An 18,973-nucleotide genomic window follows, 5' to 3' on the forward strand; every position below is an offset into this window, starting at 1 on the left:
CGTTACCTGAGGGGAGTACGGTGGGTAGGGACGGGATCATTCCTCCAGTGGTACTGTAAAAGCCGGTAGCGAAAGTCCGTAAGAGTCGTTTTGGAGTTTTAGAAAGTAGGCTTTCGTATTGCAGCGCTGGGCACACATGCGAATACTTTCGTGGACATGAGTGTGTCCATTGCCCGAAATCGTGTGGGTTATGTAGCTTTCAAGTTATATATATTCATTAGATTTCTATTTAGATAGTCATTACATTTCCCGGAGACATCATACATATGCTAATATATGTTAATATACTATGCATTCACCATGAAATAAGCCGGTGGTCTTTTAGGCGTCTCTAGCAGCGATCCATAGTTTTCATCCCTCAGGGCCCACGCATACTCACAGGGGTCTTCTAGGGAGCTGTGCAGCTATGTTGGTTTTGAGCTGGCTTGTTCTAATTTGTAGTCTTGTCCTTGTTCCTGTTATCTCTAAGAACATGCCTTGATGCTCTTACTACTTTCTTATCTTCAAACCTCCTTTTATCCACACAGAAGGCCACAGCTGCATATTCCAAAAGGTTATATTGACCTATCTTCCAACAGAAGGTTAGTAAAGCAAAAATAAGATATTTTAGGCTACAAGGGGAGGTACAGAATGGGGATAGGTATGAGGCTGTTCCCCAAAGGGGGATGGGGTATGTGGTGAGTGCTGTTCTCTTGGGGGGCATCCCCGAGGTGATGTGGTGTGAGAACAGGGCCATCTCTGAGGGGACATGATGTGGGGACAGGGCTGTTTCCCTGAGGTGATGTGGTGTAGGGACAGGGTTGTTTCTCTGAGGGGACATGATGTGGGGACAGGGCTGTTTACCTGAGGCAATATGGTGTGGGGACAGGGCTGTGTCTGAGGGACATGATGTGGGGACAGGGTTGTTTACCCGGGGATGTAGTGTGAGGACAGGGTGGTCCCTGAGGGTTTGTGGTATGAGGACAAGTGTGCCCACAAAGGGGGTGCAGTATCAGGACAAATCTGTTGCCCAAAAGGAGGTGTGGTTTGTGGAAGGGACTGCTTCATGGGGAGCTGAGGACTGAGCAGTTGAGGTTCAGCTGTTTCAGTGTTGCTGTTGAGGGTCAGGTAAGTCTTTGACCACAAATATGGGAGCACCAGGGATGTCAGGGCAGGGATTTTACTGGGAAGTACATGACATGGGACAGACACAATGCTGTTCCTGCAAGTGAAATGTCAGGCAGGTTGTGCCATAACATCTGTTCTTACTTTGGTGTCCCTTGCCTGGATCCTAGCAGCACAGAGGGGATTTTATAGAGATTATTTGGTTTCCACCCTCTTAGCTGCATCCCTAGACAGATGCATAGATGCTACATTACTGGGAAGTAGCTAATTACCATTTTCTGATGGTGGTGGTGGGGTAGTTTCATAGAGTGAATCAGTAGAAACAGAATTCCAGAGTCCTGCTGCTGTGTTTCCACATACTTAGTGTTTCAGGACATGGTCCTCTCCTAGGACCTTATCACTTTGTTTGTTTGTTTTCCTGACCAGGCCTAAATGAAGGCTACAACACCTTCATGTCATTCTGCTTTTTTCACACAGACAGCAGCATAGTACCTGTATAAGTATCTTAGACATATACAGGAAAGTCTTTTATAAGCATGCAAAATTTAAGCAGAGATCCAAATACATCCTGGTGTAATAGTATTATTATTAGCTGCCTGAGTTGTTGAGCTGTACATATATCCTGTACACAATGGCAGGATTAGCAGGAAGGGAAATCTCAAAGAAGGTGGGATTTGATCCTGTTAGGTGCTTTGCTACAAGCACTGCAAGAGCCATTAGCTTTGATGTCTGACTGCACCCTGCTGTGGGCCAGACAGACAAGTTTTCCCAGAAGTGATTCAGGAGTGATTCAAAGGTTAAGGTGTAGTTAAATGAAACACACTTGTTTATAGTGTATATTAATTGACATTGACTGAACTGATTAATGATCTGTCCTGATCTAATCTTTTTCCCTGGAATTAAAAGTCAATATGTGGAGCTTTAACTGTTTTAAAATTACTTTTATCATGTGGTTTGTTCTTATGTGTGTGGGGGGTTTTAACATCTGATAATACATTGTATCAAATGATTATATGGACTGCAGTCACTGAGGATTAAAACGTACTTTCCAAAGGGTACTCAGCCGTGCTAGGCCTGTGCAGGTGAGCCGAGTCAAAAGGTGGATTAATACCACAGTTCTCTTAGCAAATGAGAGATTGGAGACCTTAGGGCTTGAGAACATTCGTTCAGGGAACGCAGGAAGGAGTGAGAAATGCAACTCCTTCTGTGATCGAATTTGTGGGAAACATAATACCTCAACAAATGTTGCAGATCTAGTGAGGGAATTTACAAAGCACAGAGGTAAGGAATAGAATCCGTGTATGTGAATGCGAAAGAAGCAATTGGGGAATAAGGACTTAATCACTAGGGAAGAGTACATAAGACAACAAAAGATGTCTAGGAAAAGTATTGGCAAAAATACATGAACCAGAGAAACTACTAAGAAAATCCATAAGATGAAAAAGCAAAACAAAACAAGGAAAAGGCTTACTTTCTCCAGGACTCTTGAAATAGCCAATTCTTTCCTGAACAGGAAAGATGGAACCGTATTAGCAATATTTTATGCGTCATCAGATCATTTCAGTGTGCACACTTCTGAGCTTATATACGTCTGTAATTTTTTTCCCCTATTATAGAATTAATTATGTTAATAATGGTTGCTGTTGAGTAATTTAGAGGTAATAGTCCATGCTAAGTGTTAGGTAAATAAGCCAGTTTGGATGAGACTGCTGTGCTAGAATGGAATGAAAAGGGTCAAGAAAGTCAACAGTGTCACAGTTCTGTTCTGAATTCTTAGGGAGTCATTGGATTACTTTTTGTTTAAAATTACTCAGTAGACAAACTGTTATTAGGTGAAAAAAATAAGGTAAGGAGGACCCCCTCAATATTCTGTAGAGAGATACATTCAGTAGTTTGGGCAGGCAATTCACTTAAATTTAGGTATCTTTTTTGTGAGATAGATGTCTTACTTATCTCCCAAAGGCATTTTGGTGCCTTTTGAAACACAAGAAGCCTGATTTATTTGAAAAGCAGAGGCTTATGTTTCTGCCTATGTCTTTTTCACAACAAAGCAAAACATGCATGGATATTGTCCATCTGTGGATAGGAATAGGACGCTGCCCCTTTCTCCTTTGCATACAAGGATATACCATCCTCTGACAGTTTGTTATTTTTCTTAAGTCTTGGTTTATCCTTGTTGATGCCTAAATCCCCTTTGTTATCTTCCAGAAGCTTTGGTCATCACTGTGGAATTTCTGGTATGAGAAGGCAGAGCGTCAGAGTAGAGAGAAGATCCTTGCTGAACTGCTGTAATCATGAAGACAGTGATTTTAATTGTCCTAATTATCTTCACTTTGCTGTCTTCAGGTAAGGCTGATGCAGAAAGGGAAAGAGAAAGGTGATCTCTGGGTGGGTTACCAGGATACAAACTGTAACGCATGCTTTGGTTTTTTCTTCTCTGCAAAGAAGTTGCAGCTAGAACTGTGTCTGTGATTTCCATTTGCCTGTATTTTTCCTTTTTTTATCACTGGCAGATGGTGACCCTGTTAGTTTTGAAGCAGCTCGATACACTAGTTTCTTAGTAATTCAGTGACAGTCTGTTTCCTTTGAATAGTTGAGATCTTCATACTCATGAACACTGTCAAAATGATTCAGTTTTATTTCAAGCTGCTCTCCTTTGAAACCACAATGGGTTCTTTTTGGAATTGTGTTGAATTAACATAAAAACAAATACAGTACTAATGTCTGATGCTATATTCAAAGAAATAAAAACTTTAATGTTTTAATTGTAAATATTATTTATTCCAGGCAATATTTTTGCTTGATATTAATAGATCGTGAGCAAGCCAAGTGCTTAAACATCTGGAAATGACAGTGTTAGAGATGTTGTAGTGTTTTCTATGCATTCAGTCCTGGTTTTCATTGCATGGTATAAGATTCTGTCAAGTTATATAACTGCATGCTATTTTTATATATAATAATTATATTTCTCCTTAAATACATAGTGTCTTCTTAAGATGCATATGATGATATATTTCAGAGTAGAAAGAATACAAAATAAGTCATAGTACATCCAGGATGGAATAATTGGAGACTAAAACAAAAGAGGAAATCTTGTTGGTATGTCTGGACTCCCTTAAGATGCAGCTTTATAGTCAATTTAAACCAACCAAACCCTTGACTCCCCCTGGAAAAGGAGGTTTCACCTTCTCCTCCACTTCTAATTGCATCTTCCTATCTGCTGGCACTGTTTTGTTTTGGTTTTTAATTGGTTACTTAGTTTTCAGCTGGAAAGATCTGACAACTGAATAGTTCAGTTGCGCTGCAGTTCTGCACAGTGTTCCTGTGCAAGTTACTTAACCTCTTTGTTTGGCATTCAGCAATGAAGATAATTCTTACTAACTTCCTGTTCGGAAAAAGTAAGGTTTTGAGGATTTTGTTGTTAATGTTTATTCAATACTCTGTTCAATATAATACATGATTCTTCATTGTCAATAACCCAATAGTCCCTAGTTTCTGACTTTCATAGTGGGTGTTGTCATGGAAGAAACACTTCTCTATCTTGAGGGAAATCCAGCATATTACTTGTCATTGCTGAAGAAACATTTAGATAGTACATTGTTTTAAAACAGAGGAAGGTTCAAGTCACAGAATTTCCATCGTAATTTCAAATAGTTCCAGATCCTCACCTACTGGATTAAGGGGTTTGGTTTAGTCTGTTATAAAGTAGCATTCAATTGTGAAGTTCTTCCAACTTCAAAAATTCATATTTCTCCTCTGATCTAAGGTTTTCTGACCCTGGAGCTCTGATGTGGGTCTTATTACTTAAAATTGGGTAGTCTTTGTCTGGGGAAGGAAATACTGTTCTACCAAAGCATAGCACTCAGTGGGAAATGCTGTTCTACCGAAGTATGTAGCTCAGTGCTGTGAGACACCTGGGACTTGGAACACCAGTTGTCTGCTTAAACTACAACAATCTACTCTCTAAAAACTAAATTCAACAAAGCTAAAGCAACTTGACCCCCTGTCAACATCCTTCCTCCATATTTCTTGTTGTTTTGAAGGCTTAGATCTGAATCTCTTGGACTTCGTAACAGAAATATTAAGATTGCTACGGATAAATTATGTGTGGGACTATGTGTGTGTGAAAGCACCAGAGGAAACAGCAGGGCGAAGGTTAAAAGAATGGCCCGTATTGATAACCAATGACAAAACTGAGAGCAATAAAACTGATAAGATGTGGGGAATGCATTGTTTACATCAAGATTAGAAGGTCTGGGCTCTGATAAGGTCACATCAAAGTTGGCTTGTTAGGAGAAGAACTTCAGTCTGATAACAGGAAGAGGGCAACAAGGTTACCCTGCATTGTAAGTGTCATTCCTCTTCTTGCTATCCCAACAGGAAAACAGATCATAACCATAAAGATGTCCTTGCCTTTGTTTCCTCATTCTGGATGGCAACCTTGCCTAAAATGCATGAAGTATAAAGCAAGGAAGATTCTGAGGCAAAAGTTCATGGCATAATGATTGTTGATTCTTGAAAACCTACCTAAAAACTCATTGGTTGCTGTCAGTAAAGAGGAAGCAAAGAGACATGCTAAAGCTCCAACAGCAAACATTCATTGTCCTCCATGTTAGGCAAAAGTCACCCTGGTCAGACTGCTTGGGGACATCTCTTGGGTGCCTGCAAATATGTGGATATGTGAGTGTGAGTGGGCAAAATCAACTTACTTGTGAAGTTAAATAAAATAAAATAACCTCCTTCTTCCAAAAGATCTGAAACTGAGGGTTGGGGGTTTTTCCCTAAATTCTACAAATCTTGACTTCTTTTTTGATTCTACAGGGAAGAAATTCCGATGGTGCACCCTTTCTGACCTAGAACAGAGAAAGTGTGCTGAACTGTCCAAAGCACTTATGGCTGTGCTGCCCCTTGCTGTCAATTCGTTTGCTAGGATTTCTTGCATCAGAGCCCACAATACATATGACTGCATTGATAAAATCAGGGTGAGTTCACAGAGATTTTTTGAACTGATTCTGAGTCCAAATCCTCTTTTGAAGAAGTAACTGGTAAACAGAATCCATGGGAGAATAAAATGATGCTGAAATTATGATATTGCATATATGACAAAGTACATGGTAGCTTGGAAAGCAAGAATTAAACCCCATGAGCATTCTACTAGCTGTACTATTTTACTCCAGCTGATGTTCTTGCAGTCTATAGGAAATAAATAAAAAGCTTCTTGGAAATACATGGACAAAACCAAACTACTAAATTCAAACTTGCTCAGAGCATTCCCCTTGCTTCTGATCTGTGGGTTTTGGTCCTACTCTGACAATAACGAATATTTTCTCTTCCCTTTCTTCCCTGCTACTTTTAGCCCCTAGTCAGTCTTTTCTGATGTAAAGAGCAAAGCCTTTTCTCATATAAAAATCTTTAATTTGAATAAAATTAGACATCAGACTTTTTGTAAGTATAAGCTCTTGTATTTGACCGTTTCTGAAATGAAATTTTCATAATGCTAAATATGCTTTGAAAAAAATCATTAATGACAAAGGAAGATAAGCATTTCCTATAGAATAATTTCATTCACATGCCTAAAACTTGATTGGGATAGAGAATTTCAGTTTTCATTTTCATTCAGTCCCAGCTTCCTTCCATGGAGTCCAAATCTGACCTGGAAAACAAACCTAAGAAAACCATTCTTGTTGGTTCAGGGAATAATTTATTTCATGTTTTCATTCAGTCCTGCAATGCTTATTAATAGACTTCAGTTCCACTTCCTGGCAATATTATAGCCAGCAGAACTCGGAAAAGGATTTGGGGTCTTGTGGGAGCAGTAGGAGGAAACAGGGGTTGCCTTTTTTTTTAAGTTGGCATCAGAATTGTGTTTTTTGGAATAGAAAGCCCAAAGAAGAGGGGGAAAACGATGTTACTGGAAAAGAACTGGTATTTTTTGAAGGTAACTCAGCCTTCACTGCTAACCTTTCACCATGCTTTGTAGCAGGGATTCAATTAAAACCAAAGCAAATTCTTGTAAAAATCACTGGTTACTACTTCTCAGGCAGAAACTACTCTTGAAGCTGCTCTGTTTGTTTCCCTGTAAACTTGTTTTGAGGGTTTTGCTGTTGTTTTCAAGGCGAATAAAGCAGATGCTGCCTCCTTGGATGCTGGAGATGTTTACTCTGCTGTAAAGCTGTATGGTCTGACAGTGGTGGCAAAGGAGGTCTATGACCAAGGTAGGTTCATGAAGCAAAAGAATAAGCTGTACTTCCGTTTGGCTAATAAATTTCTGTGCAGTGAAAGGCACAAGAATTTTAAGAATTCTTGAAAAAAAGTATATACATTTTCATTGACTTTAGAAGAGTATGGAGGTGACTAACAACTGTTTCCAAAATACTTAGTGATGATGAATAAAGTAGTAGTGGTGCTTTGTATCTAGTAGCCTTTCTGCCTGTGGTACTGTCACTATGACAAACTGACTGTATCTACCCCTGCCCATAGCACTGGTGTACTGGAGTTCTACATCTTGTAGGGAGTAAGAAGGGTTTTATTCCCTCTGTGTCAACTCTTATACCATACTCTCTGCTAGTGTAACTGAACATTCACTAGAGGTCCCTTAAGAGATTAGCTTTTCTCATGAATTAATTTTCTCCTTCTCACCCTAAAGAGACAAGAATATACGGTGGGAAATCTTGTTACGCTAAGATTCCTCTTAATTCGTGGCAGACCTGAACAGCCTGTGCAATGAATGACTTACAGGGCAAGAATAAATAAGTCTGAGCCACAATCAAGCATACAGTAGAAAATACTTGTGGGACATGAATCTGAAAAGGAAGCCAAAATAGCAGATGGATGTAGGAAGAGACGTATGGGGATGGTATGAGAAGTAAATTTTCTTTTGGCTGAAGAACCATGAAATCATAGCGGAACGGATATGTTTCAGGTGGTAGGTATGTTCTGAGGATAAGACATAGGAGTTCTTCCCATTGCAATACCTAAACAGCGTGATACAAATGTTCAGATTTCTTGAGAAGCAGTTGCATTGGATGATGGAGTTGGATGATCTGTAAACCTTTTCCACCAGGTTATTATGTTCTGCTTTGCACATCACTTGCATCACTCAGTTTGACAAGGTGCCATGTAGCCAGTATATGATAAAGTTCCTGGCATGAGTACCTGTGTTTCATATGCTGAAGTGATTTTTTTCCTTTGCCATGTTCACAGAAATAGTTGAACTCCTGTGCACAGATGGAAGCTGCAGAATTGGGATTTAGTTATTTCTGAAACATATTTTGTCCAGTCACAGGAAATTGTGTGTTTGCTGTGGCGATTGCCAAACGAGGAACTCTGGATATCCAAAGGCTACGAGGTGCACGCAGCTGCCACAATGGAGCCAGATGGACATCAGGCTGGAATATTCCACTTGGCTTTCTCCTTGCAAGAAATGATCTTTCCTGGGATGAAGCACAGCCTCTGAGCCAAGGTGGGTGAAGGGAATCGCCTCTGCCCTCAGCAAAAGTGAGTGAAATGCTAGCAGATGTAGAATGAACTGAGCTATGTGGAAATTGAAGGGATTTTGTGGATGAGATATCCTCTTGGAGTGTTTTTGATACTGGCTCTTAGCTCTCTTCAGAACTTTTCTAGCAATCTCAAAGCAGCAGAACTGTTACCGAAACAGGAAATCTTCGTCTTCTTTATGCAACAGGGAACAAATCTTTGCAATATCTAACCAACACAAAGATGGTTTTAAACAAGCAAAATTTGATCACTCTGTTTCCAGCAAATGTTTTGAATTTGAAGTTTAGACAATGAAGCTGCATTTGCTGATTCGTTTTAAAGCACCATAGTCCTAGCTATGTCCACAATATGCTTGGCCCCTTTTCCTTCTTCCATTTTTTCCCATTTGACTATTTTTCTTTCTTTTTGGTGGTTTTTTTCCCCCTTACATCTGAAGTAATCAGTGAGTATTTCAATGCAAGTTGCATCCCTGGAGTTGGTGTTGCTGCTCCTCGACTGTGTGCTCTCTGCCAAGGACAAAAGTCCTATGTCAGAGATAAGAACCACTTCTGTGAGACCAGCAGTAACGAACCCTTCTATGACTCTGAGGGTGCCTTCAGGTGAGCTCTGTGACACTGGTACTTAACTTATATTCATGGAAAAAGAACTTGTGTGGGAAGAAAAGCCAGGTGATGTTAATGGGATGGCATTTGTCTTTCTACAGATGCTTGAAGAATGGAGTGGCAGATGTTGCCTTTTTAGATCATCTAACAATTACAAGTGCCACAGGTAATTCTTAAGAACTCAGATTCCTTTTAAACTCTGGCTGTGCTCTTTACTGCACAGAAGTTTGGAGGATATACCTATATTTGTGTTGTTTCCAGGGAAAAGTCAATCTCTCTAAGCAGTTCAGTGGTATTTCTTGGCTCTCCACACAAGTCAGAAAGGAAAAGAAGAGGAAAGAATAAGTGAGCAGTAATTGCTCACAGGAGATTCTTAGAATAGGAGTAGACAGATGTTTTTATACAGGTGATTTCTTTAGCCTAAAGTCTCTGAATCAGATGTCAGCATTTGCATTGCCTGAGTTATGATAATCCTTTTAGAATTCAGTGTATTGAGCTGCTAGAATGTGCAGTTCCTGTATACCTGTTTGGTATTTTTAAACTCAGTCAAGCTCTGTAGCAACACTTTTGAAGGTGGTTAGCACTAGCTTTTCCAGGTAAGTATTTTTAAACAAACATATTTACAGGGTACAGCTTAAAGAGTATTTTGGAGCACCTCAGGCTGAGGTCCCTCTGTTACATGAAAAGCGTATCAAAGACAGTTTTCCACGTGTGCTTGGTACACTGCGCTGCTTGCATGCTCTTTGCACAACCTCCTCTGAAAAACGTTTTACCTTCTACTGCAGTGCCTGCTGCTAGGTCATGTCTCACTTCATAGATTCACGAGTATCCTATTGTTTCAGACTCAGAACAACAGGAATATGAACTCTTATGTCCCGATGGGACTACAGCTGAGCTGACTGAATACAGCACCTGTAACTTGGGCAAGGGACCTGGCCGTGGAATCGTCACCCGCCACAACTTCCAGAAGATTACCAACAAATTTCTTAGCATGATCCAAGTGAGTGGATCTTATAAGCTGTATATCTCCAGACACAGGAGAAATTTATAGTTAGTGTGAACAAAGTACTAAAATTTGGTTGTTCGGGGGAAGTATCTTGCATTGGCTTCTGGAAGAAGGTTTTACTTTTCTCTGAAGTGTTCTTCTGTAGAAGGCTGGGAATAAATAAGTAAAGAAGGGAAAGATGCTGTAACACCCAAACTGGAAAATAGCTAACGATGTATGTTCATCCTGCCCTGGAACTTATGTCGACCGTTATGTAGCTGAGGGAGACACATAGGTTCAGGCAGTGTTCACCTTTGTTCCTCTCTTTTTCTCAATATATAAATAGTATCCGTTACCTTGACATCCAGGAATCTGAAGCTGAACCTGAAATGCATATGTAAATGCAAATTTGAAGAATTTATGAAGTCATCCAGGCCTTAAAATAGTCCAGTAGACACTGACTAATTCAGCCTAGTGGGCTGGGTTGTGCAGTCACACAGACTGTGGTAGATAGGAATTGTACAAAACCTCTTTATTGAGAGATCTTCATATGCCTTTTTCAGTGCACTTAATAACACATATTTTAGCTGTGTTCCCCCATACCTAGCAATGGCCGTGCAGCAGTGTTCCCAGTATGGTTTTCAGTGATTTCTTCTCTTCCAGTATCATCAGGCTGAACAGAGCTGCTTTGCATATGGTACTTCCTCATCATAAAGCACAAGATATTGTGCACTCCTTTACTGCAATGATCTTTATCATAGATGTTTCTCACTCAGCAATACTCCCTCTGTTGTCTTTCCAAGGTAGCAGACATTGAGCACAGCCCAATAAATTGGAATAACTAAGGTGGAAAAAAACTCTTCAGAAAAGTGAATCATATAATGCTTGTAGGACTGGGGTCATCCACTTGCTGCAGTATCTGTGGGCTTTGTCCCAGTGTGATGGAACCCTGAGTACTGTGTTACAAACCATTGATATGAAGGGAGGGAAGGATAAGGCTGCTTGTTACTGGAAAGATGAGAAGATTTGTTGCAATTAAAAGTCTTGTTCTTGTCCTAGCGCCTCTTTGGGCGAAAAGGAAAGGAAAGAGCCAGATTTGAACTCTTCACCTCAGGACCCTTTGGGGGAAAGAACCTGCTGTTCCGAGATGCCACTCAGCACCTGCAACTTCTCGAGGACCAGCTAGAGATTGCCTATGTCCTTGGTCTGGATTATGTAGCTCTCCTTAAGGGACTAGGCCATGAAGGTGAGAAGCCTTCCAAAGGGCTGTAGCTAAGGAAAGGGAAGAAAAAGTTGTCTTTCCATGTTATTCCTCCCAGCCAGGCACAAGCGCATAGACTTAAATGTCCCCTTAACAGAGAACAGATTGGTGCATAGGTGATATGGTCTCACTGTGTTCCTTCCTTCTCATTCAGGGAGCTCTTTGGATAACAGTGTTGTGCGCTGGTGCTGCATCAGTGATGCTGAGCTACGCAAATGTGAGGAGTGGGCACTGAGCATCAAATCTGATCCATTAGTCTGTGTCCAAGCAACTTCCATGACCAAATGCATTGAAATGATCAAGGTAGGGGACTCCCTGTGGTCAGAGTATATGATAAGACTGCACAGGGTGTGTATGTCCTTGTCTGAGCTGAACAAGAGGACAAACAGCTTGTACACTAAAGGAACTGGTGGGAATGAGAGGGAATTTAGGGGAATTTCCAGCCAACAGGGAAGTACAACTGCTTGATTACGCAATTCATGCCAATCCTGGTTTTGTTATTTTCTCTGATGCTATTGGCAGAGTAGTGAGGCTGATGCAGTCACCCTGGATGCAACACATGTCTACATTGCAGGGAGGTGTGGATTGGTGCCTGTAGCTGTAGAATGTTACGGTGAGTGCTCATGTGACCTTAGAAAGAAGAGAGGGAATAAAAAAACTACCATTAAAAATATAGTTAAATTTCCCCAGTTTGTGATGTTTTGTGATGGAAGCAGAAATTAATATATATGTCCAAATACTCTTCCTAGCTCTTCCACTAACTGGATTTAGCATTTGGTCTAGCTATTTGTTATATTTCTTTTACATATATATATATGTAAAGGGGACAGAGATGCTGACATAGCTCAAGAGGACTGCAAGGTTTTTAATGGGGTGCTGCCATGTAATAGGAATGACAGCAGTGACAAGATCCTTAATGGTTGTTTCTCCTCTCCAGGGGGAGATTGTGTCCCAGCTGCTGAGAGCACAGAGAAATCAGGGAAACTAATTCATCTTAAGCACAAAGGTAACAGAACAACTTTGAGAAGGCGAAAAGTTTAGATTTTCCTGAGGCTGCCTCTAGGATTTATGTAGGAATGTATTTGCATGTTGTTTTGGGAAATAATTTCCTGTGCATGTTCAGTAGGCAGCTAGGACAAGAGCTTTGTGGCTAAGCAAAGAATGCAGATCCTGTACTGTAACTGAAGATGTCCTGACAGGATGAGGGAGAGAAGAGGGGGGTTATACCTGTCTGGAATACTTAATTGCCTTGGTATAACTGGTTATTGTTGTTGTTTTACAGCATTGCCACCTGTTTATGCTGTTGCCCTAGCTAAGAAAAACACCAAACAGATCAACATCCATAACCTTAAGGGAAAGAGATCCTGCCACAGTCACCTGTATAGTCCTGGAGGGTGGTTGATTCTTTCCAGATACACAGTGGGAGCTCTGAAGAATGATACTGAGATCTGTGACATTGGCTCTGGTAAGGGCTGCTCTACGTTACCTGTTGGCTAGACCATGGAAATGTGAAACCCCAAATTTGGGAGTAAAATGGAGATGGCACCATGAGGATTTGATCAGGAAATGATGATTGCAGTCTCAGAGGGTGTTGAAGCAGCTCTTCCTCCTATCTGACTATTCTTCACACTGTTTAGCCCTCTCCTTGCTAGCTATTAGGATGGAATTCTATTCCTGTCTTTTGTGTGAAGAGGCTTTGGAATACCTTGCCTTAATCTCACCTCAATTTTCTTTATTCAGCTTATCAGAACTACTTTTGGAAGGGCTGCATGCCAGGAGCAGATGGAAACTTGTGCAAGGTGTGCATTGGAGACAGTGAGGTGGAAGGGGCTCGAATATCTAGCAGATGTGCTGCAGGTCACAACGAACATTACTATGGCAATATGGGAGCACTCAGGTAAGCTTTTGTCAGTCAGAAATGCAGAGCAATAGCTAGAATTTGCTTATTTTGCTGATTGTTTTCTTTGGAGGTTTGGGGTTTTGGTCTTGTTAAGCAACTGGCTGTATAAACTTCTGCTAGCATGTATTTTGTTTTGGTTGCGGTTGCTATGGGAACATTCAACTGATTGTTGATTTAAAACAGTCATGAAACCATTTCCAGGGCAAGACAATGCTTCCAAACATGCAGGGCTTGGAGCATTGGTACAGACTCATTAAAAGAAGGGATGAAAGACAGTTAGAAGGTCAGAGAGCAGAAGTGATGTGGTAAGGAGCAGTGTAAGGTACAGGAGGTAATTAAATAGACCGAAGATATTAAAAAAAAATAGTTGAAGACAGAGGCAGAGAAGAATATGAAAGATTAAAGCACTCTTATAAAATATATATAATGCATTTAGTTGAATTACATTCTCTTTCATGGCTAGGCACAGTTGAGGCTGCATAGACATTGTGCCACACTTTGGCTTGGGAGCTGCTTTAAGGGATGTAAAGGATTGTCCTATGAAATATGTGAATGCTCTCCACTGAGATCTATACTAACACCACTAACTTGTTCCATATAACAACCGTGTAAGTACAGATGAGAGGGATACTTCCAGCTGCTCCTGGTTTAGCTTCAGGACTATCCAAATGTCAGTCATTATATAGCAGCTGTCTCTGATATCTTGGGTTTTTTTTTCCCTGCACCAGGTGCCTAGTTGGCAATCCCAGTGGAAGAAGCTTCGGAGATGTAGCTTTCCTGGAACATTCTAATCTACTCCAGAACATACAGAGTGAGATGCAGATACTCTCTTTTCCTTTGAGAATGTTCATTAGTGTCAGTTACTTCCCACACAGGGACCATCACTCATGAGGATCAGCTTTTGCAGGTTTAATCTAGGTCCGTGAAGGTGTGTTTGTGGCTGGAAAATTGCAAGAACCTTCCTTCAAGTAGGTGCTCCAATAAAGCTCAAATTCAGATACTGTTCCATTTTAGAGAGGAAAGAGGAAGAATCATTGGGAGCATAACCATCCTTGGAGACTGCACTTATTTTTTGAAAGCTCAAAGCTTTAAAAAGCAAGTGACTTTTCCCACCAGACCTTCTTCCATAGGCAGCCATAGTGCATGTACCTGTTTTTTTTTAAATCAAAGTTTCAGGAATTCAGATAGCAGATAAGAGCAATGCTGTGGGCTGTTTGTGCTGGCAGATGTTCTATGCCTTCATCATGACATGGCAAATTCTTCATGTTGTTTCACAGGCACTTACGGAATGAACAGTCCAAATACCTTAATAGATAAAAAACCTGCAAGTTGTTTTGCCTTTCACAGTTCCTAAAACATTGTTAGTACACTATGAAATATTTAATTTTCTCTGGGAAATACTGATCTTAGCAACCATCTAGCAATTGGATTTTGTTGAAAATTGTTTTAGTTACAGTAGCTTAAATCCCTTCATTATGTCTACTGCTCCAACAACCAAAATAATGCTACCTTTGCATGGAGTTGAAGAGAGAGGGAATCCCCATTTTGTTCAGCCTGATAAAGCACACTGAAATTCTATTTTAGGCAATTTCATAAACAGGAGAGACTTTTCTAAGAGAGGAATCTCCGTAAAATCAGGTGGAGGTATAAGAACCTGGAAAACCACAGGAATTCATGCAGCGATGAGCAGTTTGTCTGAAGAAGCAAGGGACATGCAGGCTGAATTACTTTCTTTTCAGAAAGCAATCTGATTACAGATGAAGATAAGGCATGATAAGCTGTTCATATGCCTTGATATTATTCTAATTTTTAGTTGATAGGTTCAGCTTAAGTTCACTGACCTGTTTCCTCCGTGAAAACACTACCCTGCTCCTTATGTGTTCCTAATAAATGACGACATAGCGTGCTGCATTTGTTTTGAACATATTAGCTAAACTTCTTCCTCTCAATTTTTTAATGTTTTGCATGAGAGTCACCTTGCCTTCAACTTTAATTTTTTAAAAGGATTTACTTTCATTTAATCTTTTCAGATCTGGACAGCTCTGGTTGGGCAAAAGGTTATACCCCCATTGACTTTGAACTCTTGTGTCCGGATGGAACACGTGCTGCGGTCACAGAATGGGCAGGCTGTAACCTTGGCCCCATTCCCCCCAGCACAGTCATGACTCGACCAGTTACTGTCACTAAAATCTATGACTTTCTAATGAAATCCCAGGTAAGATATATTACAAGGAAAAAGTTATAATGTTATCACTTGTTATATATGGCTGCTGAAAACCCTTTCAAGATCAAAGCTTTATATGCTAAATACATAAAGTGCCTTCAGGTCCAATATAAAAGAATTAAGAATGTGCATAGGAGGTTGAGAAAATATTTATTTGGATTCTCTAAAAGGGCATTTTGGCAGCAGTTGCCATTCTGCAGTGGTCAGACTTTTGCTGAGAAATCTGCTGCTGCAATACTGCATCTTTTTGTACAAAGAAAGACAGTGCTAGGTGAAAGTGGAACATTTTTTCTGCTAGATCTTGCTGTAAAACTGAGGGTCACCAGCCTAGCCTTGCCAATTGTGATCCAACTGTGGAACTTATTTCCTTTCTGTTTAGGAATCTCTGGGAAGCAAACTGGATTCTGAATTCAATCTCTTTCAGTCATGGAAGTATGGTGAAAGTGATCTGCTTTTCAAAGATACCACTCAGTACCTTGTCCATGCAAGTCACATGAGCTATCAGGAAATTCTTGGAGTGTCCTTCTTTCAGCTGGCAGAATCAGTGTTTAATTGTACACCTGCAGGTAAAGTCAAGTTCTTGATTGTGAGATACAGAAAAATGCAAAGCAGGCAGCCTTCTGTGCATAGCTATTGCCGTTTTGTTTAGACTGAATGGAGAAGTATGTTCTACATAATCCTGTCACTAACAATTTTCCAAGGAGTACTGTGTTTGGAGCTCCTTTAGAGCCTCTTACAACTCCGATCCAAAAGCACTGAAACTGGAGCTCCACAGGAACAGAATAACTAATACATTTTAGAGCAAATATGAGGTTATTGAAACAAGACTGTTTTGCTCCCACTCTGAAATTTTCCCCTTCAGTTCCAAAGATCAGTTCTGGGAAAAGGGAATATAACGTTCATTTCAATATGCCAAACGTGAGAAGAAGATAAGAAATTTTATATCTAATTCCTGAATTAACCTCAAAATGCATTAAGTAATTTCCTTCTTAAAAAGAGCACAGTAGAGAACTCAAGGTAATTTCCTTCTTAAAAAGAGCACAGTAGAGAACTCAAGATCAAAACCTTTATAAATTTAAGGGATGGCTTTTTCATTATTTTCCACTGAAAGATGTATGAAGTATGCATTTGGCTATCACTAAAACTGAAATTGTCCATGAGCCAGCATCAAGCTGTTTTGGGATCTGAAAATCTGTATTGAAGTAAATTAAGATTACACAGTAAATTAGACTTCTGAGTCTAAGTTGTTAGAGAACTGAAATTCAAAAGGGGAATTTGACCTCTATTCTGCTGTTTCTAGTGAATAGTATCTGAAGAATTTGTTATTTTTAAAGCTGCTAGCATCTTTAAGTGTATACTTTCTTGATGGTTTGTAGGCATCTTGGACTTCTGCAAACAGGACATCTGTGCATCCTCATTGAACTGATGGCTAAGACAGAGGCTTTGCAAGGCACATCACCATCAATACTGAAAAAAAGGAAATAGCAAATCGAACCTACCCAAAGCAATTTAGCAAGGAAACAGTCATCTCTAGAAATCTATGCTGGATACTCTTTTTTTTTTTTTGGTTGTTTGTTTTTTTTTTAAAAGCAGACTTCATGTTTATGATAATGTAATACTACCCATATGTCAGCCCTTTCTTGTTTGGAGCATCACATCACATGAAAAGCACAGGCCAGCCTGCATAACCCACAGGACAGAACTAGGATCAGCAATTCTGTTCACCTACTACGGAGAAATTAGCAGTTTTGTGGAAATAGCAGGGCCAATACCATGGACTAAAATACAGACTGTCATGAGTGGCACAGGTTAGTTGGCAGCAATTTACCTTGCTTGTCCTATAAACTGTTTCCATGCAAAAAACCAATCAACTGACATTTTGGTAGTTGTAGCATTGTCCTCCTATATCCGTAATTTTGGTTGCAACTAGAGAGTCCTTGCTGAATACATATATATGCTATAAATTGTATATGTAATTGCCATCAGAATCAGTAGTATTTTCTGCTTTTAACTGGGAAGAAGTATTTGCCTTTTTAATGAAGGATTTATACCAGTAAATAAAAACATTTTTCTCTCACTAATGAACATATTAAGGCGTCTAATAGCCAACAGAAATGGATGCTTGCAGCCTCAGGATGAAGTAATGCATGTTCATTCTCACCAAAGACTCCAACCATTACTTAATAGTACACTGACGCTTTGAATCTATGATACTTCAAATCTATGATTCTATGAAGTATCAAAATATGATTTATCAATTAAACAGCATTAGTTTTACAAGCAGAAACTGACTGAACATGTTATGAAGCCTTTTGAACAGAATGTATCATGTATTTGCTTTGCCTGTTAGTGGCAAAGATTTAGAGTGAATGGCTCTTCACAGGCAGGGCCCATTTCAGTTTGAAAGAGTTAATAATCTTCTGCTCCCATACACCCTGAACCAGGCTTAAGATTTAAGGTTAAGATTTTTAATTAAAAAAGAAAAATTGGAAAAAATTTGCATTCTGACCAGTAGCAAGGGTTTTAGATTCAGTGAATCTTAGCTGAGACTGTTCTGTATCTCATTTGTCTCTTTGCTTCACATTGACTGACTAACCAAATAAAGAACACAGAATGCAAGTCCAAACTCATCTGCCTTTCAGAGAAGGGGAGAGCTAAACAGTGAATGAAGCAAGTGCAGTATGGCAAGAGGAAAATCCTTATATACTGTGCTGTAGCCAGCAAGTTGTAGGCCTAAAGCAGAAGAGCAGGATGCTTGTTTAGGTCTCCGAGGTGCTCCCTTCCTTTCTTTACTGGAACTTACATGCCACCTGCAGGACCCACGTTAACACTGCACTTCAGAGATGGGAGTTACTAGAACAGAGCGAAGAAATGCATCTGCTAGCTTTGTTTTGCCAAAAGCAGCATGCAGCTGAATAGTAATAGATTGAAAATCTGGGTTATACACAAGATCTTATGGGTTGGAGGGGCAGGGGAGTTTTTTTCTTGCATAGACATTACAGGTGCTTAACAGGCCTTTTTGATGTTCCTGTGCTTCAGCTTTGATTCAAAAGCATCAGCCTGTGATGACTTGCAGGCTGTAGTACCTGAACCACTGGCCTGCTCCTTCAGTTCTGAACCTAGCAGGAACTGCCTGTGCTGTCTGGCTCCTACTGCTCTACTGCCTTAAGAGATGGATGCTGTCTGTCTCACTGCTGTGAATAGCAGCAGCTAGGATCACACTTGAAATCCCCCTGGTCTATTACTTTCCTGCTAAAGCATGGCTACAGATGAATGAACTCTAGAATTGCTGCTCCCTGAATCACCACCCGCCCAGTCAGTTACTTAATGGCATTAATCTCTTTGGAGATTCCACCTCTTCCACCCAGGAATGCAAGAGTGATATATCATGCATATTTAC

The 18,973-nt window shown here is 40.1% G+C and overlaps 1 protein-coding gene across 1 annotated transcript; it reads left to right on the top strand.

The window, feature by feature from the left end:
- The first annotated feature begins 3,321 nt into the window (after positions 1-3,321).
- Positions 3,322-17,650, top strand: LOC130145576 (melanotransferrin-like). The gene is made up of 17 exons (XM_056330533.1): positions 3,322-3,450; positions 5,926-6,086; positions 7,220-7,319; positions 8,384-8,566; positions 9,038-9,200; positions 9,305-9,369; positions 10,046-10,203; positions 11,248-11,434; positions 11,604-11,752; positions 11,972-12,062; positions 12,387-12,455; positions 12,732-12,914; positions 13,190-13,346; positions 14,078-14,160; positions 15,380-15,564; positions 15,953-16,139; positions 16,950-17,650. Exons 1-17 carry the CDS (start codon positions 3,399-3,401, stop codon positions 16,997-16,999), a joined length of 2,223 nt encoding a protein of 740 aa, XP_056186508.1. The 5' UTR covers positions 3,322-3,398; the 3' UTR covers positions 17,000-17,650.
- Positions 17,651-18,973: the final 1,323 nt, after the last annotated feature.

The sequence above is a fragment of the Falco biarmicus genome, chromosome 1, assembly GCF_023638135.1.
Source record: "Falco biarmicus isolate bFalBia1 chromosome 1, bFalBia1.pri, whole genome shotgun sequence".
NCBI lineage: Eukaryota > Metazoa > Chordata > Aves > Falconiformes > Falconidae > Falco > Falco biarmicus.